The sequence below is a fragment of the Colossoma macropomum genome, unplaced genomic scaffold (assembly GCF_904425465.1).
Source record: "Colossoma macropomum unplaced genomic scaffold, Colossoma_macropomum, whole genome shotgun sequence".
Lineage (NCBI taxonomy): Eukaryota > Metazoa > Chordata > Actinopteri > Characiformes > Serrasalmidae > Colossoma > Colossoma macropomum.
Genome location: NW_023494800.1, coordinates 20,248,850 through 20,272,612, shown reverse-complemented (window position 1 = coordinate 20,272,612; position 23,763 = coordinate 20,248,850). Strand labels below are relative to the sequence as shown.

Sequence of the window (23,763 nt, the reverse complement as noted above, 5' to 3'; positions counted from 1 at the left end):
CTGCTAAAAATCTGAACCCTGAAACCCCCTGTGGATATTGCACATGCTATGGATCATTCTTAAGTAGGCAACATACGTTGGACTGTCCAATTTCACTTGGCTTCAGCCTTAAAACAGCTTCTCTCCCTATCACAACACCTTAGTTACACTTATTGTGCCTCGTTCAGTGGTGATTATGGGCTCTGCGAAAACAAGGTGTCAAGTCGAGGTCCCATTCGCTGTATATGTGCAAATTTAATGGGCCCCATAGTTTGTTTATTGACCCTGAGTGCCAAGGCATGTCTTCCCCCTATGGAGGCCCCTGAGCAGGAGGCACTGGCCACTCAGGATTCATTAGACATATTGAAGCTATTAGCCACAGCCATGTGGCCTGTTGATTCACCCAAGCAAATTCTCAAGGTTTTTTTTTCATCTTCTGGAAAGCGTTCTCTATTACCCACAGTTTCTTTATTTTAGGTCCTGAGCTCCTCTAGCTAAGAACCAGCTGATTTCCTGCAGGGCCATCTGTACTGAGGACGCACTTCATCACAACCATCTGAATGGCAGTATGACTGCAGGAGAAAATATACAGAACACATTTTGGATTTATGTAATCCCTTTTGCATTGTGGAACGGATAGCTTGGGGGATAACCCATATCTTTGAAGTAAATTAACAAGTGCCAGCCCAGTCTAGCATAGGTTAACCCCTGAAACTCTAGGGGACTCTTATGTGGGCCTACATTTCAATAATTTGCATGTCATTGCTGACATAACAAAACATAATGATGTATTTCTGAAATGGTAGAATAATAAAACATTCCTAACTCCAATGTACAGTACTGTGCAAGTCAGAGGTCACCTTTTTATTCATTTAAGTCCCAGTAAAAATGTCCTTTAAGTAGTTCATTTTTCAGCTTTAGGAAAACAAAAGAAAACATGTATTTAACAGACAATTACACAGAAGCATCAGCAACTAAATATGATATCAAATTTTTCATTATTTAGTGTGTTCACCCTTTTCCTTTCTTACAGCATCCATTCTTTTAATAAAACTAATTTTCAGTTTTTCAAAGAAATTCAAAGAAGTTCAGTCTTAGAAGTTGTTTGCATTTTCAGCTTCTTATAGAATTCAATGATGATAAAGGCAAAAATGAAGAAGCACTGCATGAGTCACAAAGATGAAACAAAAGGACAGGTGCTCCGAGTGCATGGGTGCAGTTTGACTCTGACACTAAATGATGTGGTCTGGGGTGGTCAGTCCATTGTTCTGTGTACACCAGCTTCTCAGCAGTGTGCTTGGAGTCATTATCTTGACAGCAGAATTAATTTTTTTCCCAGCCAAACATTTTACTGAGGGCATTGCGTAATGTATTAAAATGTGTTTGTACTTACCAGCACTCATGATGACTTCGATGAAAATCAAATCCACATGTTGTTATACATCCCCAAACTTCCACTGATCCTCCACCATGTGTGACTGATGGTGTAGACATGGTTTTAACAAACTTTCACTGATTTGATGGTGAACATCCTGCCTTCTGAGAGAGTGGAGCTTGATTATCTCTTCTCTCTCAAAGTTGAAAGCTTTTAGTGCTGTTTATCTGATGGTGGCAGTATCAGCACAGTTGTTTGGAGTCCCACGTTCTCTGCGTCTTTTAATTAATTTTTGAACTCCAGTTTTGCAGACTCCTGTTTTCACTTATATTTCTTTGACTTTGCTCTTGCTTAAGCAAACAAATTATATGATATCTAATCTCTTTAGAAATGTCTGTATTTGGCACTTTGAGAGAAATGTGCAGGGCAGCTTAGATGTGTTTGTTGTTGTTTATGTGAACTCTTGTGTCTCTTTAAAGGGGAACATAATGTCAGTGAGAGCTTTAGTGAACAGCTTTTGTGGATTTGTTTGTTTTGTTGGCTGGTTTCAAAATTGGAAAGATGCATTCAGATAAATTTGACATTATACTTAATGTTGACTGCGCGTTTGTGTGTTTTTTCTGTTAAATGTAGGTTTTCTACTTCTTTTCTCATGAATAACTTGCACTTAATGGCTCTTCTGACTGGAAATTAAATGAATGAAAGGGTACTTTTGCACAATGTAATTTTGGACAATTTGTACTTGTTTATTCATCACAAAACATAGAGGGCAACTAACGTGCAAATGATGTAAAAAAATAATTTAAAAAAATAAGTTTTGACAGTAATAATTTTTGTAGTAGTAAATGTATGGTATACTACAGTATATGAATGATAATAATAAGTCTTAAGATTAATAATTGAATAATAATCCTGGATATAGGGCTTAAGTACTTCCTCACAGAGTTTCAAGAATAATACAGTATGTGTCAAAACCTAGTATGGAATGTGGTGGTTTGATGGAATCCCAAATTCAGATACATAACAGGAGAGTAAGGGAAATATGGTATGGCTCGTGGTTTCTCGTGAAGTGAAGTGTTCTCACATCTACAGCAGTACATCTGCAGAACTTCTCTTGAATTTGCTTTGGCTCGCTGAAAGAACCATAGAAGCAAAAATATGAACGTAATATACTAAGGGACCCAGATAAAAGCCATTGAAATGCGTGAGGATTATGCTTCCTATAAAACACACCCTTCAAAAACAACCACATCCGTTGACAGACAGGAAACCACGGCCATGCAGGCATTACACTGGAAAATTCCCTTTGTTTTCTCAGAAGACAGAAGAGATTTCCATAATGAATTGGTCCAGAATTCCCTTGGGATGAGTTCTCTGTATAAACCCATGTGGCATCAAATAAAGAGGTAGAGAAGATGTTTTCTAGTAAAACTCTAACATGCCCTCCGATGTAACAAAGCTTAAACTTGTCTATTAGAAACTACAGCAACCTACAAAGAACCTTGATACATTCAGCTCTACCTGTTTCAGTCATCTAAAAATGAGGTTAGGTTCACTGGGTTTGTAAAAGGGACGATTAAAGGGACATTTGGCAGGAGCTGGAAGAAATGTTGTGTTACCTCTGAGAGTCATCAGTGATAAATTCCTAAATGGGGATTCCAGGTTTAGCAATACCATGCCTAACTAATCACTTCAGTTATAAAACAAGTTAGCCATACAGTGCGGACAACACCTTGTGGAGAAAACTGAAGGACTGAAAATTTGAATGGAAAATTAATTAAACAATGATCAGATGTTCCACAGTTCACAAGCTGAATGGCAGAAGTCGAGACTAATAAAGAGAAGGAGGGTGGCTTCTGGAATGGATATTTTTACAGAGAGCCATGATGTAAAATTTTGATGGAGTGAAGTTACACTTGCCTCAGTTTTTCCATTATTCCCTTACTTCTAGCTGGAGGCTAATCAGTGACAGCTCCTTTTCATAAACCAGCTACTGACCTCTTCGAATCTCAGACAAACCTTTCTTCGTACAATAAAAAGGAAATGAACTTCTCCCAATGGAAATATCATATTACGCTTGACCACTGTAGGCCAAGTTCATTCCTACACTGGACATATTTAGTCTGGGACCCTCAGTGAGCAGTTGGTGTGAGTTACAAGGTCACCAGACAAAGCAGCACTTCAGACAAACAGCACATCAGACAGTCGAGGCGGCCTCCTCCCCGCTGACAGTGAATATTAAGAACTGTTTGTGATGATTGCAAAAGCAGAATTTTCTACAGCACCAAACGACAAATAAATCAATGTTGTACCGAATAAAAGAGTTTCAACATAGACCAGCTTCTGTCATATTTCACCAACACTGACAGCTCTGTCATTCACAGAACCAGTGGAAAACTACACATCCACGAGAGCACCATAAAACCCATATGCGCATATATGACTAAAGTGTGCTGAACACATTATAACAATGGGCAAAGTTCAGGGAAGAAATATGCTTCAAAGCTTTGAGGGGAGAACGGCTCCCCTCGTAATCACACAAAGTTCACAAAGATCTCAAAAGTTGTCAGTGGAGGCAGAGCTCCCGAGGGCAATGATCAGTATGGAACATTTGAGAGGCATCGAGTCAAAGGGCTTGCTGGTAAGATTATTTGGAGAAATTAATTCAGGACACTGCACGCCATTTTCTGAAACTGCATGCTCACATTTTGATCTTAAAGACAAAATATTTGCTCAATTTTTCAAACGTAGTCAATTAACTAAGACATGTTTGAAGTTTGGTATTTTAATTTTGAATTAGAGCCATGAGGCTAGTGAAGCTAAGAAGTAAATAAAGCTTATATTTTCAGTTATTGTTTTGTATGTTACAGTTGTACTAAGAAAATACATATTTAATGTTACTGCACGTTATTGCAATACTTTACATTTACTAATTTAAAAAAGAAGAAAAAAATAAAATAGTAATTGTGATGCAAAAGTTCAGACACCCTTCCAGCTGTAAAGTCTTACTGTATTATTTTGTTCCATGTTGCACCATGGTCCTGGAGGAACGGTATTTCGCTCCACTGTGTACTTGTACACAGATGGAGTGACAATAAAAGCCTCTTGACTTGACTTTAACAAACTCAATAGGCCTTCACTGACTCTTTAGGGCTGCATAGGCAAGACTGGTTGTCATTAGATGTTGTCAGCTGATGACAATCTAGCATGTAATAAATTCTCTGACTCTTCAAAACTTCGTGCTAACACCTAACAACCATGAACTCCTCCAATCAGCTGGCTGAGGATCTGAAAATGAGCCTAATTGATTACAAAGGCAGGGAAGGGTGTAAAAAGTGTGTATCAAAGTGTTTACCTTGTAATTTCCACTGTCTGAAATGTCACAAAAGAAATGGCAGTTAAGGGGAACTGTGAAAGTCAAGGCAATATCTAGAAAACCAAGAATTCTCTGACAGAACTGTTTAAATGTTGGCTAGAAAGGCAAAACAAAACTCCCATATGACAGCAAAGGACCTTCAGGAAGGTTTAGCCAAGACAGGAGTGGTGCTGAATGTTCTACTAGTTCTATTGTGAGGTGTTGTTGCATGGAAGTGAAATCAGAAGGAAACTTTACCTGTGACCTCATCACAAAAGTCAATGTCTGAAATCTGCAAAACAACATCTAGGTAAGCCAGAGCCATTTTGGACACAAGTGCTGTGGACTGAAGTATAAATTAAACTGTTTGGCCATAATCAATAACAGAAAAAAGGGAGCAGCATTTGATGAAAAGAACACCTTGCTGACTGTTAAGTATAGAGATGGAGGCTTATTATAAGGGTTATTATTCAGTAACTCCAGGGTCTTCAGTGCAAACTGGCTGAGCTATTCTTAGGTTCTTTGAGTGTGTAATAAAACATTGGGCCCCCTGGTGGGCACTGGCCATTTAAGGGATTAATTAAATATAAAATAACCATGCATTGCAAAAACATCATTTTTAAATGGTTTGCTGCAGAGGTTTTGTTTACTTGTTTTTACTTCAAAAATGAACAACATAACAACAAGTACGTAATTTAACCAGTGGTGCCCAAGCTTTATATTTATAAGAACTTTAACTGTATATTGTACATGCTGTAATCTATAAAAATGGACAAAAGTATACACAATATTCAGGCTTCTACTGGTGTTATTAACTACGCAATGTACACTATATGTCCAAAAGTATCCAGACACCTCTTCTAATTGGTGACTTCTGCGACTTGCATTCATTGTTGATATAGGTGTTCAATTGTGCACACACAGCTTGCATAACCTCCATAGAAACAATTGCTAATAGAATATGATGGTCTGGAGCAGCCACACATGAGCCTAAGGTCACCATGCCAAACATCAGCTAGATTGGTAGAAAGCCCCTCAGCACTGGGCTGTGGAGCAGCAAAGCAGCTTTCTCTAGAGTGATGAAGTTCCATCCAGTATCTTTGGGATGAGTTGGAGTGACATCTGTGATCCAGAACTAATAAACCAACATCAGTACCTGACCTCACTAATGCTCTTGTGGCTGAATGCAATGAAATATTCATGGCAATGTTCCAACGTCTAGTATAAAGCCTTCCCAGAAGAGTAGAGGCTGCTACTGAAGCAAAAGAGGGACAAACCTCCTATTAATACCCTTGACTGAAGAAGAAATGTTGGGTAAGCTGGAGTCTACAAACTTTTGGACATAAAGCATACTTTTGTTCCTTTTACGGATAATCTGTTGGCTACATTTGAGGGAAAAAATACATTATACTGGGGGAAAAAAGAAGACCCTTCCTTTAAGCATGAATCAAGCATGTATGAAGAGTATTCAGTTTTTTGTTTTTCACTTCAGCTGAACTTACATTAACCTTTATTCCTAAATTTGGGTACCCTGTTTATCCATCAGCATGGCTTTTGTTTTTGCTGAAATCCTCTGTTCTGGACCCCCTGTGTGAAGGGTCAGCATAGATCAAGCGGGGGCAGCAGGTCTGTTTGGAGTGCGGTAATGACCCACAGACAGGCAGTGTGTCCCGCCGCGCCTCTCCGGTTACGGCTCTGAGCTACGCTGCATTTAAGTTTCACCGGGCCTCAGGAGGACCCTGGAATTAAAGTTTCCTGGAGCCGGAGCCGACTTCAGCAGCTTCTGTCGGCCAAGCAGAGCCCAAGCCGTTCTCCACACTCTAAACACACACCAGGAGAAAAAGCAAAACGGGCTCAGCTTCTTCACTCACGGGGCTTTTGTTGACACGTGTGCAATGCTGAGCAGACTGCTGTTTGCTTTTCATGACTACCTAATGATTTTTGACCAGCACTGTCCAATTTGCTGCATTAATTGGCAACTGCTGCTGGAACAATGACAGCTACTAAACACACGTTTGACCCACAGCAGGAGAGCCGAAATAAAATCTCTCACCAAGCATAACATTATGCAAAAATTGATGCCTGGCACAAGCTGCAATGTGTAAAAACCTTTGTGACTTGAAATACAGTTCTGAAGGGCAGAAGAGAGGAAATATCTGTTTGGGTTTGGTAAAGATTTCTGTTTGAAAAAGTGATTTTGAGTCCGAAGGAAGTATGAAGGAAAACAACAGGCAATTCTAGACTGAGCAATATCAAACCACTGACCAGCTAAAATATCAGGTAAACCACCGAGAATCAAAACAAAGCATGACTTCTACTGTTGACAGCTAACTTAATTAGAAATGTACCATTCAAAAACTTTCAAAGGATTTTTAGGAATAATAGAACTTTCTTTGAAGCTTCATTTCAGTACAAAATACTTACAGTACTGCGTAGTCACAGACCACCCTTCATTTATTTAATTTCCAGTCAAAACAGCCATTAACAGAGCCAAGTTATTCAATTTTCAAGAGATAATTCTGAAGTGATTATATATAAGATATTCCACTTGTATAAGGAAGGGGAAAGTCCAAGAAAAATAAGTGAAAGAACAGGAGTTTCCAAAACTGGATTTCAAAGCATTACTAAAAGATATAGAACAAATATGACTCCTAACAACCATGCAGGACCTTGTAGACCACCAAAAGTGTCACCATCAGATAAATAGTACTTAAGGCTTTCATGAGAGAGAGGCGAAAATCAAGTTCCACTCTCGCCTTAGATCTGAAAAAATCCACAGGTGTTTCTATACATCCTTCCACTGTGAGAAGATAATCAACACTATGAGTCTGAAAAGATGTGTAGCTGTCAAGAAGCCGATACTGAGAAAAATAAATAATGAAAAAAGGTGGTCCATGATATTCTTGAGGGTTTGTGTACAACAAACAGTCATAGTTCATTTTTACATGACCATTTCCAACCTCCCTTTATCCCATAGAATTAAACAGACTTTTTTTGTTACTGTGCCTTTAAGACTGATAAATGTGAATGACATCTGTTGTGATTGGCTGCCCTGTATTGTGCGTGTTCAAAAAGCATTCAGAGCTCAAGCACCCCTTATAACTTCAGCATGAATAGGCAGATCTAAATTGCTGTAGCAGGATTTATTTAAATGTTGGTACATTGAATGAAAAAAGAGCTGCTTTTGCATTTGTTTTCATAGATGGACTGGGGAGTGGACAGTACATTTTTTGAAACTTTAACAGTAGTTACAGAAAAATATTTTTTCAAAAAAAGCTACAAAAATGTGGGTTTTCATGATGTGGGTGCTTTAAAACACTAAGAAAACACTAATAGAAATAAAAATCCACTTTGATGATATTAACAATGTAGGGAATCTGAGCTATGTATAGATTACTCAGTGGCCCAAAATGGAACATCTGTGAAATATATTAACATCTGGTATCAGTTTAAACTGTGACTACTGTAATATAGTATATGATCCTGCACAGACCCTACACATTTCTGCTAAAGCCAACGTAAAAATATGACACATTACACTCCATATGTCAAAACTGACACATGGAAAACGGCGGGTAAAAAAACAGAGGTTTCACTGGTGTGGGCTTTAGCACCACCATGGGACAGAAAAGGGTACAGCACTGTCAGTGATGAGAAACTCCAACCAATTTACGAGTCATATCCTCAAGAAGGAGGGCAAACCTCAACCTTTAATTCAGCAAGTGGATTGCAAACTCCATACCTAGAGAATTTCCAAAGAAAAGAATAGTCCCTCTAGATTTGTTTAAACTTCTTTTGGCAGCAGAAGTGAGATATTTGATTCCTCCAGAGATTTCCTCTTCTTTTTCTACTCACAGATATTTTCCTAGCTCCCTTCATTTTTGACTTGCTCCATCCAAGGCCAGGAAAATGCTCTGTGAAGATAAACTGTCCACAAGAGGTATAAAAATAAGAGATTTTGTATATATGGTGTATCATGAATCTCTTGGGGCCCAGTGCAAAAAAAATTAGAAAAAATAATAATAATTTGCTTGTTTACCTGCTATCACTCCATATCAACTAGGTTGGTGCAGTAATATGTCGTTAAAGGGGAATTCCACTGATTGTTCAAATATTATGCATAATTAAACCATTTCAACTTAAACAAAGTCATTCAGAGTGGTTTGGTGTGAAATGCTTTGTTCTAACGAACTTACAGAGTCAGAATTGTTCACAGTGGTGATGATAGGAACCAGATGTCTGAAGAGTTTAATGCCTCTAAAAGCTCCCTCACAGAAAGTTATTACATGGAATGGTTACAAATGCCCTGCTTGATGTCTGAGACGTTATTTTATGAGAGTAAAATAATAGATTTTGGCCTAAAACAGGTATTTTTAAAATCCAGTCATGGCAGAGAGAGCATGCAGGGCATTGTGAGGTAAAGTAATCCCCAAGAAAACATGTTTTTCAGATTTGCCAGATTTATCTTCATTACATACAAAAAACTCCACTTGTGTAGGCCATTAGTCATTTTGGATAGTAAATTAAATGGTTATTATGTGTTGTAGACATCCTGACCCCAGTTCCTTTCATGACCACTGTAAAGAAATCTGAGTCTGTAAGTTACTCTACAACCATCTTACATCAAACCACTCTAAAAGATTGTTATTTCAACAATTTAATTTTCGTTTAGGTTATTGTTGCTATCCAGAAGTCTTGGGTTGAACACACACACACACACACACACTACAGGCCCAGTGTAACTGCTCCACCAGCTCTGCCTTTGGTCACTCTATTGAATTTTACTGTGAACTGAATCTATGTACTGTACATGATTCAAGAGCAGGCTGACCGAAGTTCCAAGATTAAACTACAGATGGGGGTCATTCCATACATCAGTGGGTCAGTGAGGGGGAAGAGGAGGAGGGCGAAGAGCAGAAGGCCAAGCTCATAGGAGAGCATCAGCACTGGCCTCTGTGGATGCTGCAGGGCCGAGCCCAGAGCAGGAAAACCCATCCAATTACAGAAAGAGTGGCACAGCACCGGCCCCACTAGATGACCTGATAAAAAGAAAGACAATGATATTCAGGGTTGGAAAAAGTCCATGCTTAAAGGGGAACTCCACCAATTGTTCCACATTTCTGCATAATTCAATGATTGAAATGTAAATCATTCAGAGTGGTTTGATGTTTGATGTAAAATTATTCATTATAGAGGAACTTACCAACTTGGATTTGTTTACAGTGGTAGTGATAGGAACCAGGGATCACAATGTCTACAATATAATTTTAGCTGTTTTATTTAACTTCTTTAAAATAACCACTAAACCTACACAAAAAACGTTTTTGTGGGATGTCTTTGGCATTAAACTCTTCAGACGTCTGGTTCCTATCAGTACCACTGTGAACAATTCTAATGCTTTTCTAAAGAATGGAGCATTTCACATCAAATCACTCCAAATCTCTTTGTTTACATCTTAACCATTCAATTTAGTAGACATTTTGAAAAACTGCTGGAATTCCCCTTTAGGTAAGAGTTCTGCTATTGTAGTTATGTGACTTAACTAAAAGTATTAATGAAGAAAATTCCTCAAGTAAGAGGTTGTGCTTATTGAAAAACTAATAGAGTAATAACTTTAGAATAAAAGAAAATTTGCTGTGATTTATAATTGAATGATTTATAATTTAATTATTTTCCTTATTTTCTACTGTTTGTAGATCCTAGTACTAGTGTTAGGAATTTGTTACCTCCCAGCTGTGGTATGAAACAAAAATATATTTCCATTGATGTAGATATTAACCTGTTCTGATGAAAATGAAGGCAGTGTAGGCTCCAAACACTGAAGTGTAGCAAAACTGAAACACTGAGAAGCAGAAAACCATTACAGACAATTCAGACATTCCTGGTAATAAGGACAGAAGGGAGACATACTCACATTTATACTACAGCACTTTTTACCTGCACAAACCAAGACATGGAGCACAGTGTCATGTCCGAAACGAAGCTGCTCAATGACATGGTGAAAGTGGGCTGTGTGAAAGCAAACCCCAAAAAAACAAATGAGAAAATGAAAAAGAAGTGAGACATGTATGGCAAAGATATATATACACAAGCCACGGAAAATATGCAAACAGTGAATGATTATTTACATACTGACATGCAAACGTCCTCTTTCAGGAACAAAAACTGACAAACGCACTGGCCCCTCACCGTGCTGAAGTTTCTGATTTCCCCATATCATGGAAAAATGAATTTTCTCACTTTTTTAAAATAAGAGTTTTATTTTAATGTTACTTTGTAAACATTGTTTAGGTTTAACAACATACCATTTACCCCTACCTATAGGCTATATCTGGAATTTAAAAACAGCCTGTGGTGTCACAAAAACTGATGCATTTGCTTATATCTGTCTGTTCAGCCTCCAGCAGATTAGACCACCCTTCATGTTTAAGTTATAAAGAGTATTGTAGAGTGGACTGAGGCACAATACAGAGGTTCTTTACATAAAGTCAGATGCAAAAGTTTGGGCACCTTCATTAAAATAAATAAATGAACACATCCTCTACTGGAAACAAATTTACATGTGCCCTTTTTCTGCAAATGATTTATTTGTTGAGATTAACATTTTTGAAAAAAGTATGAATGAAAAGTATGAAATGGGCACAAATATAAAGCACAAACCACCTTGGGAGCCACAACACTTTATGTCCATTTTACTGTCTTGGCTGTAAATATGTCTCAGTATGTGCTGATATGCTAGTATACGCCAAAAGCATACAAACAAAAACTCAGACTTACTTTGCTCTGCTTTAAGCTTTAGCTCAGCTTTTCTCAGATCTCCAGCAGGAAACTTTTCCTCAGATGTAGAATAGTTTTTTGTAAAATGTCTCCCATCGTTCAACTTTTTACAAGGCTAAAGTCAACTTCTCATTCGCGGCTTCTTGTTTGTATTTTCCCACTCCACCTTAAATAGCGCCTGAGGCGTCAGACTGTAACCTCTGCACCATTTAAGGTGCAACAGGAAAATACGAATGACAAGCTGGAAATGACAACCTCACTTCAGCTTCACGGCTTTTTAGTGTTCAACAATTTCTCGCTGCATATTAAACATATCAGTAAACCAGCTGGAGTGCTCATAAATGCAAATAAGGCCATTTATCTCCAAAATATCAGTGTTCCTCTTAAATCTTTCTCTTTGCCGTTTTGTTAGCTACTAGCTTGGTGAGATTGTTGTCTGCATTGCAGTGGTGACCCGCAGTCTGTGCACCAATCTTCAGGGTTAAAGGTTGGTGAATTAGCAGTTAAACATTATACATTTATTGTTAAAACGATCAGAGCTTTAAATTACTGCAAAGGAGGATTATTTGATTTTTACCTAAAAGTCTAATTCTGCTGTGAAGGCAGTAAAAGACTCCTGACCTAGATAATCAACAAAATATAGAATTTTGACCAGGGGTGCCCAAACATTTCCATGTGACTACACAAGTCTTAAAGAGTTTCATTCTAGGGGATGAAGAGGGATGTAAAAATGTAATCTGAGCATTTTGGCACAAGAACCCACAGAAATGTTATAAGTTGACCCCAGGAGAAATAATACATAACAAGTAGTATATGGGCCCTTTAAACTAGGTGAAAATGAACTGGATCTTAGGATTATTTTATAGTTACTATAGTTCTATTATACTAACTGCATCAAATTAACTATTCAGTTACTATTATGAGACTTGAATGTAGGTTCTGCAGTTATGAGAGTGAGGAACTGAAGTGTGGGCTCACATACAGGCCCCTAGGGTGTTAAACTGGGGAAAGAATCATTTAAAGATTGTTATCTATGTATTCTATCCTGTTATCTAATAGTTGGCTTAACCTAAACAACCTTAGAATTAAAACCCATACCCACTCCAAAGAAGAGTGGAGCAATGAAGATGGCAGCAGTAGGGCCTGTACACGGCACCAGTATGGGCAGCATGGAAGCTCGAAACACTAGCTCTTCTGTTAGAGGTGCCACCACATGGTTTCTCAGCCAACACAAGTCCCTCAAGCAATCAGCCACGTTCTTCAAGCCTATAGGCAATTGCACATGCTGACGAGTCATTTCAGATTAGAAGCTGACTGGAGGAGAAATTTTTCTTTGATGCACAAATAAACAATCAGTGCCTTGTTAAGACTCACTAAAGCCTGATTTGACTTCAGGTACCAGTCCCTTTGGGCTGTCCATCGCCATCTGAGTCAAAGGTCCAAGAAAAAGCACCTAACCACAAAATTGAAAAAAAATCTTTTAACACAGATGCTTTCATGCTGTTCACCCCTATGTAGTGAAACTGGAAGAGATAAAGAAAATGGCTTTACCATGGTGAGTATTAGAGGTAGCGCAGCTGCTGGAACTGAACCCTCTATCCGAATACCCAGCAAGGCCAGCAAAGGTGGGCTTGGCTTTGGAGGAATGATGATATATACATTTTGAATTACTATCAAACTAAGATACTATAATATATATGTAATAAATATGTAATGAGTTTTCAGATTTCAGGATTCAGGAATTCCTACATTGTATAATATAGTGTGAATGAGCATTTGTATAGTGTGCTTCAGCCTGAGTGTGTACACAGTGAGTATGAATGGGCATTTAGCATTCATGAGTGTGTTTGAGTGTGTATCCGTGTGTGTGTGTGTAATTTTCTTAGAGCATGTATAACTGTGTTTGAGTGTGTTCAATGTTTATATCAGTGCCACCTGCCTTATTTTTTTATTGTCTTGAGCTACAATGCTTGATTATACTGCAGCTTTTGTCAGTATTTGCAATATTGTAACATAAAGTGCTCTCAAAATTTATTTTAGATAGAATATTCACTAACACTGTATGGCTCTGAACTAGGCCTGAGCGATTGGCAAAAATAATCAGCACAATTTTCTTGCTAAAAATTGGGATTATTGGCTCTATTTACTTCATTCTCTCTAATTCTCTGCCAATTCTCGTTTCTTTACTAGTCTCTAAAGCCAGTTTTTAGTTTTCTTTGCAGCAATAAACACAGGACTAAATCACCCATAACTGTGCACAGAAGTTAAAGGGCCCATATCTTACATGTTTCTTGTATTTTATTTTTTCTCTTGAGGTTCATTTATAACCTCATTTGTATGGTTTTCTCTACAAAAATGTTATTACTATTACTATTACTGTTATTACTTGTTTTACTAATCAATTTCCAACCTCTCTTTATCCCTCAGAATTAAACAGGCTGTTTTTGTGCCTTTAAGACTGATATGTGTAAATGAAGTCTGTTCTGATTGGCTGCCCTGCATTAGGCATCTTTTAAAAAGCACTCACAGCTGAAACACTGCTTATGACTTCAGTGTGAATGGATGGAGCTAAACCGCTGTAGGCTGAATAGGTGGATATGATGCTTGGTAATGTTCAGACTGACAGCCCCTTTTTTGGCATATCCTGGTTGTATGCAGATAGATTTTATATTGTCTGGGCAGCAAAAAAACACATGAAATTTGATTTCTGCATATCAGATCCAAACCACATTGGGAGGTGGTTTGAAATGCAGTTCCAATCAGATTTTTACAGATTGTCTCAGTCTGGATGCTCCGGACACTCAAATAAGATTTCAAAGTGTCTTTTGCGGCGCTCGCAACAAACAATGATGATGTCAAATCCAGAATGATGGAAGTGGTGGGATTCAAGAAGAGTGACAAAGATTCATGCTTATGCCTGAAAAATTTTGCATCTCCATCTTTCCTGTATTCTCGTATGAAATCCACATCATCAGCATAGCCAGGTAGTTACTGATGCCCACGTTGTTACCACAGCAACCCATGCAGACAGGCTGGTTATGTCTGGAAACATAAATCCTATCTGATCACTTGCAAATAACAGTGTGGACAATCGTCTCAAAAGATCCAATTTCAGAAACAAATCCAATTTGCCAGCAGTCTGAACACAGCTTTAGTGACATCACAGAAATAAATTATTTAAATTATTTATTTTTTGCAGCTTAGTTTCCATATATGGACTGTGTGGACTGGAACAGTACATTTGAAACTTTAAAAGGTTTTACATATTACTTCAAACTCCTTCATTTCAGAAAAGGGAGCAAATTTAATTTTCCCTATGAGCCCTTTAAGTTTGACAACCATGACTTTTGTTTGTGATCCACAACAATGTGGCATGGCATACAAAAATGTTGTCATGTAAAATGTCAGAGAATTGGTTTTCTTTGTCTTTAGTCAAAATATTTGTTGGCAAATGTGATCATCTTTGTGAATCATCCATTCCTGGCGTGTAGCACAAAAGATGCATGCTTGCAATAACTGTGAAAGCACTTTTATGAATTTTACATTTAATGTGGAAAAAGTGTGACAATTGGACAAAATCACTACAAAAATATTGTGAGAGTTGGTTAAATTTGTGATTGTAAATTCCTGGCAGTTATGTAGGGTGCATGAATGGGCATGTAATTATGTGCACAAGGACTGAAGTGCATTTAATTTATAATGTGAAATAGTTCACTCACCCTCACTTCCAAAGCTCTCATCCATGCCCAAACGATGAGTGGTGAAACAGCAGATGCAAACAGAACACTGATGAAACGTTTCTTTATCGTGCTTGGGTGATCCCTGCATTAACAAGCATTCCAAGCATTAATATTTTGGTATTTTCACATGCTGCATTGGAGTAATATTGTCCACCTGGTCCTGAAAGAGATACTACATCATCTCAAACAGGTCCACTGAACTAACAAGACAGAACATAATCTCAGCACACCCTCACAGATACCTGGGTAAGCTGCCCCGCCATATATACAAACTCCCAACGTACAAACAGGCCAGCAGTAAACAGGACAGAATGGATAAGTAGCATTTTCCTTCAAATGTCTCAGACACAATGTTGCCAGTGACTGAAAGCACTGGTTGTAACTGTAGAGGCACATCATCCAACATGGTGCCGGGACCTCTGGGAGAGCCGAGTATAAAGAGGTTAATGCTCTTATCCTGATTAAGGACCGTCACGTGTGTGCAGTGCTTTGGTATCATATACACCATTTGTTTACAAAAATGGGTGAAAGGTAATAAACTAAAAACCAAAAAAAGTATTAAGTGACAGAAATGCTCAAGTAAATTATAGATACTTGAAAAAATTACTTAAGTACAGTAATGTTCGTATGCATACACAGTTTATATAATCTCCATAGAAAAGCACAGACCAACAGAACAGGATGCTCTCGAACAGCCACACATGAGCCTAAGACCACCATGTCTTGTGCCAAGTGTTGGTTAAAGGAGTATAAAGCCCTCCAGCACTGGGCTGTGGAGCAGAGGAGCTGCTTTCTCCGGAGTGATGGAGCTCCATCTAGTGCCTTCAGGGTGAGTTGGAGTGGTGTTTGTGATTCAAAACTAATCATCCAACATCAGTACCTGACCTCATTAATGCTCTTGTGGTTAACTGTGGCCAAATCCTCACAAAAATATTTCAACATCTAGTGTAAAGCCTTCCCATAAGAGTAGAGGCTGTTACTGCAGCAAAGTGGGCAGACTCTTTTTTAAATCTCTAGATTTTGGAAGAAGCTTTGGATGAGAAGTTTCGTGTCCACAGACTTTTGGCCATGTATGTGCAAAATGTTCAAAATGTTCAATGTTAAAATGTTTTTAAAATGTTAAATCCGATGTTAATACCGATATCGGAACGCTAGCCTATACTACGTATTGGATCGAAAACAAAACGAGTGGTATCGCCTATCACTGCTCTCTAAAAGAAACTGTGGGGTGTGAAAGCAGCGCCAAAACGAGGCCAGTGTTTTTGCGCGCCAAATTCGCCGCTTCCATTTGCGTGAAGTTAGCAACACCACCAGCTTTTCACTTCTAACAGTCTGTTTTAGGCCAAATCTAGCTGCCTGCTTGTAGGTCAGTGCTTGCCCACTGTTTCATTTCAGCAGAGACTACACATTTACCTGGAGCCTTACAGAAAACACCTGATCTGAAACGTCCCTTGTATGAGCAATAAGTGATCGGATGAATGCATGATTGTCAAAGTCCAGCAGTGGCCTTTAAGCCGGGGACTTTTATTTTGAAACGCCGCGTTTGTTAGCGTTAGCGCTGCCGCTAGTCTCCTACAGCACATCACACCACAGAGGCAGCATGGCAGCGGACAGCACGATGTCTAACGGTCAGGAAACGGCTTGTTTGAATGGCGAGCCGGCGGTGAAACGGTCCCGGGAGAGCGGAGGGGTCGAGGCGCTCCGGACTCCGCGGGAGCCGCAGAACAGAGTGACCGTGGTGCTGGGAGCTCAGTGGGGAGATGAAGGCAAGGGGAAGGTGGTGGACTTGTTGGCTATGGACGCGGATATTGTCTGCCGATGCCAGGTAACTGTTACGGTGCTAGCTAGTTTAAACAGGCGAGGCTGATGTTGGTTTCTTATTCGCCAGCTTCTCCTTCGAATTTTCCTGTTCCATCTTAAATACACGCGACACAATGTAACTGCAGCTCCATTTAAGGTGGACCGGGAAATTTCGAATAAGAAGCTTTGTCTTAAACTGTTAGGTTAGCTACTTCGGTGAGTTGTCGATGTGTAATTGCTTTTGTTTATATAACGCCAGTCAGTTTGTTGATAGTTGGTTTCTAAATGACAACGTTATCCGTCAGTAACTTTCCTCACGGATTTAGGCCGTTAGCTAGCGTTACTTCCTGCTCTCATCGTAGTGTTTATTCTAGCAACTGCTGCTACGTTAGGCAGCACCCTTATAGCTAACGGCTTTGTACGTAAATATCTTGAATATTTTAAACTGGTGACAGTTAGACCTGTTAAACAGATTTTATTGTTCAAGTTAACGACCTTAGCTGAACGAATGAAGGCACTTCTGATACTTTTGCCCTTGAGTTAACTGTCCTCAGGCCGGTTAGCTTCGGTTAGCACTCCTACGTAACCTACAGTCCCGCCATGCGGTTAATCCTCACGTGTCTCACCAGGGAGGAAACAACGCAGGACACACGGTGGTGGTGGACTCAGTGGAGTACGACTTCCACCTCTTGCCCAGTGGCGTTCTCAATAAGAAGGCCGTCTCTTTTATAGGTATGTTTGCTTTGACCTTCTCCTTTTACTGTGTGCTAGGTTAGCCTCTCTGCTGCCCCCTGTAGCTCCTCGACAAAAAGACTGATAACTTGCTACACGTAAGTTCTGCCTTAAAATTCACCGGATCAGAAGTCTTCAAACACGGATCTTTAATCTAGTTTTGGATTGATTCATCACTGATAGTTAACTCAACTGTTGCTGTAATTGTTTGACCACCTAGTGTTACACTTATCAGTGACTGATGGTTATAAAATCCAGAACCGAGATTTGAAGATATCTGCACTAGGTCTTCAAGGTTCTGAGAAGTGCTTTTAATGAAAGTTTCACTGGACCTTTCAAAGGCATTTCTGTTAGACTACATTAGTGCCCTACATTTTTATTGCTTGTTCTGCATGTTTCAACACTAGGCGTGCTTGATGATATCAAAATCATAACAATAGATAATTGTTGATAACGGTATCGATCATCAATGAACAAATGTTTAGATTTGACTCATATTTTAGAGGAGCAGAATATTTAGAAGACACTGGGCTGCTGTGCTTTATTTGTATTACTGCATTTACCCTGTGTAAATAAATGTTTCTGTACTCATAGAAATCTCTGCTCATTACTAGTTTTGTGCTCATCTGTTTTGCTTTAGTAGTTTAGTTTTGGCTGTTTTAGTTTTGAGTAGTTTTGGCTGATGGATAGAATCTTCTCATTCTGTCTGATGCAGGGAATGGAGTTGTGATTCATCTTCCTGGGCTGTTTGAGGAGGCTGAGAAGAATTTGCAGAAAGGCAATGGTAAGCCAGAGAATATTACAGGGAAAACAATGTGTTGGATGGATATAATGGGTTAATGAAATGATAGTGTTTTTGCTGTTACGCTGCCCTTTTAAATATATAAATAACCTACTATTTTAAGTGCACACACAGTCCTCTACTTTTGTTGCTCCTGTTTGAGAGTCTGTTTTTCTTTTGTTTAATTCAGGTCTTCAGGGTTGGGAAGAGAGACTGAAGATTTCTGACCGTGCTCACATTGGTAGGATCTTTGAGCCTGTGTAATTTTGGTTTGTTTATGTGGTGTTGGTTAAATTTGGTTCTGTGAAAGTTCTGTACTGAAATTAAGTTGCAGCCAGTTTACCATCTACTTTATGTTTCTAGTGTTTAACTTTCACCAGGCAGTTGATGGGATACAGGAGCAACAAAGACAGCAGCAGGCTGGGAAGAAGTGGGTTTCCTTTTTCTCTGAAATTCTTGTTAGCAAAGTATGTGTTTCCCCTGGCTGCTATTGTTCATTGTTTTTCTTTGTCTTCTCTTTGTTTTGCAGTTTGGGAACTACTAAAAAGGGAATTGGCCCAGCATACTCCTCAAAGGCTGCACGCAATGGACTTAGAGTGTGTGACTTGGTTTCTGACTTCTCCATTTTTGAAGAAAAGTAAGCATCTTTGCATTTTTTCTAAATCAGTATGGTTGGACTACTAGTACCCGAGTCTTCTTTCATCTTAGTCTTTTACAAAAGCACAAATTTCTCTCCACAGATTCCGTGTACTCGCTAGTCATTTTCAGACCATGTACCCCAACCTGAACATTGATGTTGATGCTGAGCTGGAGCAGCTGAAGGTAATGACCAGACAGACACTGAAACTCTTAACTCCAACTCCAGCTCTAAACTGTACACCACTTTGTACAGTGATGTTTTAAACTCTTCTATCAATAGGGTTATGCTGAGAGGTTGCGTCCTCTTGTCACTGATGGGGTTTATTTCATGCACAAAGCCCTAACTGGACCTAGCAAGAAGATATTGGTTGAAGGAGCAAATGCAGCCCTTCTGGATATTGACTTTGGTAAGATTATAGACCTTCATGAAAGTGGTTGGCTTTGTCTGAATTTGCATTAAATAATGAAAAATTGTCTTTGGAATGTTTTAGTTAATATGCAGCTTCTTTGGCAAAATCCCTTTTATCAGTATTTCTTGGGTTTTAATTGCTTTGTGGACTTAACAGGGGAATGTTGTGCTTTTCTCAGGGACCTATCCCTTCGTGACATCGTCAAACTGCACGGTTGGAGGTGTGTGCACAGGCCTCGGGGTGCCCCCGTCCCATATTGGTCGTGTATATGGTGTGGTCAAGGCCTACACCACCAGAGTTGGTGTTGGAGCATTCCCTACAGAGCAGGACAACGTAAGTGCAACTATGAGCTTGCCCGATGCAGTATTAATAGGCCTGGCCCAAATCATTCAAATACAATAGGGTTTGTTTGTTAGGTTAATATTCATTTTCTGTGTAGCATTCAGAACTGGTTTTTTTGTTCCCCTCAATCCACAAAATAAATTGTCATGGTAGCTTTGTTTTAGTTGAATGCACCATAAATTGTGCTAGGCATCTGTGTCACTTCACCTCAAGTCAAGTCAAGAGGTTTTTTGGTATCATTCCATCTATGTACAAGTACACAGTGGGGTGAAATTACATTCCTCCAAGGAGCATCGTGCAACATGGAACAAAATAGACAGTACAAAGTGCAAACGTAAAGATGTAAGTGTGCACCAAAAAAAAATAAACTAGAAACAGTACAATAAATATGATAAATAAAACAGACATTAGACACAGTGAACAGACAGGACAGTGCAGCACCAACACAGCACTCATTTCTGAGCATGAGGTAGTGAGAATAAGGTGCAAAGATTATTTAACCTGCTGTGATCTGTTACTGAGGTAGGATAAACACAGTACTTGAGTAAACAAAGTGTAAACACTGTATTAGCAGCAATGTTCCAGATAGTGTAAATAGAGCATCAAAAGAGGAGTGTGTGAGTGTAGAGTATGTGTGTGTGTGTGTGTGTGTGAGTGTAGAGTATGTGTGTGTGTGTGTGGAGGGGGGGGGCATTTTTTAGTATTGAACGATCGAAAGAAAATGCTCAGAGCAAAGTATGTGAGAAGAGGGTGGTATACCATGGAGGCAGAACCAGTTTGATGAATTATCCCAAATATCCAAGGATAGTGATACTTATCTGAGTACCACTTAGTAGACTAAGTGCTTGACAGTGTTGTTGTTGTCAGTACAGTAGAGTCTCTGGTGAATGGAAGAGTGTTTGGTGGCTCTGGAGAGGGCGTTGCTAAACTGAGGAGCTGCTCAAACCAGTTTGTTGTGGTGAGTTGCTGTGGTGATGTCAGAGGAGGGGAACACCAGTGCTGCTGGCATTGTAGGTGCACCCAGGCCAGAAAGTCTGGTTGGAGGAATGAAGTTCACTTTGGCCAGTGATTCTTAAGGCTGCATGTGGAGAGTTGCATTCCGCAGGGTGGATGTGATGAGTTTGACTGGCTTTGTTATCTTGTAGCCAGTGTCATCTGAGCTCAGTGGCTGTATTTGAACAAAAGGGCTACAGTTGGGGATTCTATCACGGCCACACAAAGAGCAAAAGTGCCTGCTTCAACCTGACCATTAATACATCTTTGCTGCCTACTGGATATATTTTGAACTGCAGTAATGAACATACCCAAAATTACCAGCAAGTAATCGAAGCTTGTATAATGTTGCTTAGTCCAGTCTAAATAATGAATAATCTAATGTTTCCTGACATAGAATTTTTTGCTTTGTGTTCCCTAGGACATTGGTGATCTGCTGCAGTCTAGAGGAAGAGAGTTTGGAGTGACTACTGGCAGGCGGCGGCGCTGTGGGTGGCTGGACCTGGTTTTGGTTCGTTATGCTCACATGGTCAACGGTTTTAGCGCGTACGAGTCTTATCCTTACTCTGATCCTATGGAGGCTATTTTATGCTTAAGATTTGCTTAACCATTAAGATCATGTCAGTACTGTACTAATGTTATGTGTTTTGGTTTCGCTCTTCTTTCTTACGGCAGGATTGCTCTGACCAAGTTGGACATACTTGATGCAGTACCTGAAATAAAAGTGGGTGTTGCCTATACGGTTGATGGCAAGCCCTTGCCCAGCTTTCCTGGTCAGTCATCTTTTCTGGTTTGGGAATTTAAGTATATTACTGCAGCTGCCTTCTTCTCTCTGTGGGTGACGTTATTCTGCGTTCTTTTCTTTGGTAGCTAACATGGATGTCCTGACGAAGGTATCTGTGACCTATGAGACGTTACCTGGGTGGTGCTGCAGCACGGAGGGAGCACGCAATTTCGATGAGTTGCCATCTCAGGCACAGGACTACATTCACTTCATTGAGAACTTCCTACAGGTTCCAGGTAAGTCACCTGTAAATGCTGCATGAAACGCTTAACCAAGTTAAGGAGAGCGGTATCATAGGCACTTGAACAGTTTGTTTCTTTGCTTCTGTTTTATTCAATTTTGGTGCTGTTCTTTTTTTGCTGGTTTTATATACTAAAATATATTTTCTGTCTTCTAGTTAAATGGGTTGGAGTTGGCAAGTCCAGGGAAAGCATGATAAAGCTGTTCTAGGCTGCTGCAGGATGGCACGTGAAATCCATCACATGTGTAGGTCCACAAGAAACGTCATATAATTCGCAGGACCACAATATTTTGTAGTGGATCAACGCTGAGAATGGGTTTAGAACCTAAAGAATGTCCCACTTAAAGTGAGCACCAGCATCATCAGAGTACAGGACCATAGTCAGTAGAGAGAAATTGCACAGTGTTGCAAACACATATTCCATGTATAGAACGGATCATATGTTGAAAATGTCTGAGTAGGAGTTCTGATTTTGGATCAGATTTGGCTTCCATGCCCGATCCTTGAGCAGCAGTCTTATTTAGATGCTTAGTAAGACCCATCATACACTCCCATATTAGATCTGTACTCTAAAAGCTCAGCTTTATGTAAATATGTTTGCAACATATAACTCTACTGATTTCCCCTCTCTTTGCCTTCCTCTCATCTGTTTTGTAATACGTGAATTAATTACTGGAAAGAAGCTCAAACTCTTATCACTATCTGGTGAACTGTAAACAGTCTGTCGGTGCTATCCGCATTCCACAATTCTGTATGAAGCTCAGATTACCTGTAAAGTCTGGACCTTTATGATTTATTGCATTTTAGAGGAACTTAGTATTTTCATCACTGATGGAAAAATAGACTTTTAAGGTTTCCTGTCATTTATAGCTGAAATTTTTTGTATGTAATCAAATGTATGGGGTCAGTATAAGATCTCTGGTTTGAAGGTTTTTTTTTTTGTTTGTTTTTTTAATTTGAGGTTTGTACATGAAAATATTTTCTGTGGTCTGTTTTGGCAAGTGTATCGAAAAACCAAAAGGGATGCTCACGTCAAGGCTTTGTGAAAAAAGAAGAATGAATGCATATATAAACATGCTTTTGTAGGCAAGTACATAAAAAATACATTCGGCCACTTTGTCCTTTAAGAGTTATACAGAAGACCATATTAGAAATGCACGAGAGAGAGAAATGTACAAATGCATACATTTGCATTCCACTGGAGTGTATGATCAATTGATTGGCTGCTGCTTTGGAACAATAAAATGTTCTAATCAATATGACTTTTGAGGGTTTTTTTTTATCTCCCTTCACTTCCACTTAATTTCTGTAGCCTGATTTCTTTTTAGCAGCTGTTGGGTGAGACAGTTTCTTAATGGGTGAGTTAAAATATGAGTATATACTCATTGGAATTTGGACTTTATGCTGAATGTTTTAGTGTTATTCATTATTACAAGAACTTTTGTGTGTGCAGGGTATGTGAGCACAGTTTACACTGCGTTTTGTCTACAGATGTGGTTACATCCATATTGCTCTATTGTCTCTGTTATAATCAGTCCTGGTGTATGTTAAATACATGTGGAACACTGTATGGGTATAAGTACAGGTTAGGTCACTGAAGCAGGTTGCTTTATATTCTAATGACTGTTTAGGAAATTGTATTTTGATGCGTTTGGAGTTGCATAAATGGTGAAAGTGAGTTCAAGCCATTGGGTAACAAAGGTTTTTGTCCTTCACATGTGAAGATGACCCATGTAGTATAAAAACATGGTTTATAGTAGAAAGACTATAATTTTATACAGTTTAAATGTTAAATTTGCTGGTTTATACCTAGGC

At 39.1% G+C, this 23,763-nt stretch overlaps 2 protein-coding genes across 3 annotated transcripts; one reads left to right on the top strand and one right to left on the bottom strand.

Annotated features, from left to right (window-relative positions):
- Window positions 1-7,893: 7,893 nt before the first annotated feature.
- Window positions 7,894-16,796, bottom strand: LOC118820036 (CAAX prenyl protease 2). 2 transcript variants are annotated; one of them, XM_036588141.1, is made up of 8 exons: window positions 15,469-16,796; window positions 15,206-15,308; window positions 13,038-13,121; window positions 12,861-12,939; window positions 12,585-12,752; window positions 10,647-10,718; window positions 10,489-10,551; window positions 7,894-9,748 (listed from the first exon to the last, which is right to left on the bottom strand). In XM_036588141.1, the coding sequence occupies exons 1-8, from the start codon at window positions 15,732-15,734 to the stop codon at window positions 9,525-9,527; spliced, it is 1,059 nt and encodes a 352-aa protein (XP_036444034.1). In that variant the 5' UTR covers window positions 15,735-16,796; the 3' UTR covers window positions 7,894-9,524. The 2 variants fall into 2 exon arrangements, with proteins under 2 accessions (XP_036444034.1, XP_036444033.1); XM_036588140.1 differs by having other exon boundaries at window positions 15,206-16,796.
- Window positions 16,796-23,209, top strand: adssl (adenylosuccinate synthase, like). The gene is made up of 13 exons (XM_036588139.1): window positions 16,796-17,051; window positions 17,656-17,758; window positions 18,474-18,542; window positions 18,730-18,780; window positions 18,903-18,969; window positions 19,069-19,176; window positions 19,280-19,361; window positions 19,459-19,585; window positions 19,767-19,921; window positions 21,345-21,469; window positions 21,599-21,696; window positions 21,794-21,943; window positions 22,105-23,209. Exons 1-13 carry the CDS (start codon window positions 16,827-16,829, stop codon window positions 22,155-22,157), a joined length of 1,413 nt encoding a protein of 470 aa, XP_036444032.1. The 5' UTR covers window positions 16,796-16,826; the 3' UTR covers window positions 22,158-23,209.
- Window positions 23,210-23,763: the final 554 nt, after the last annotated feature.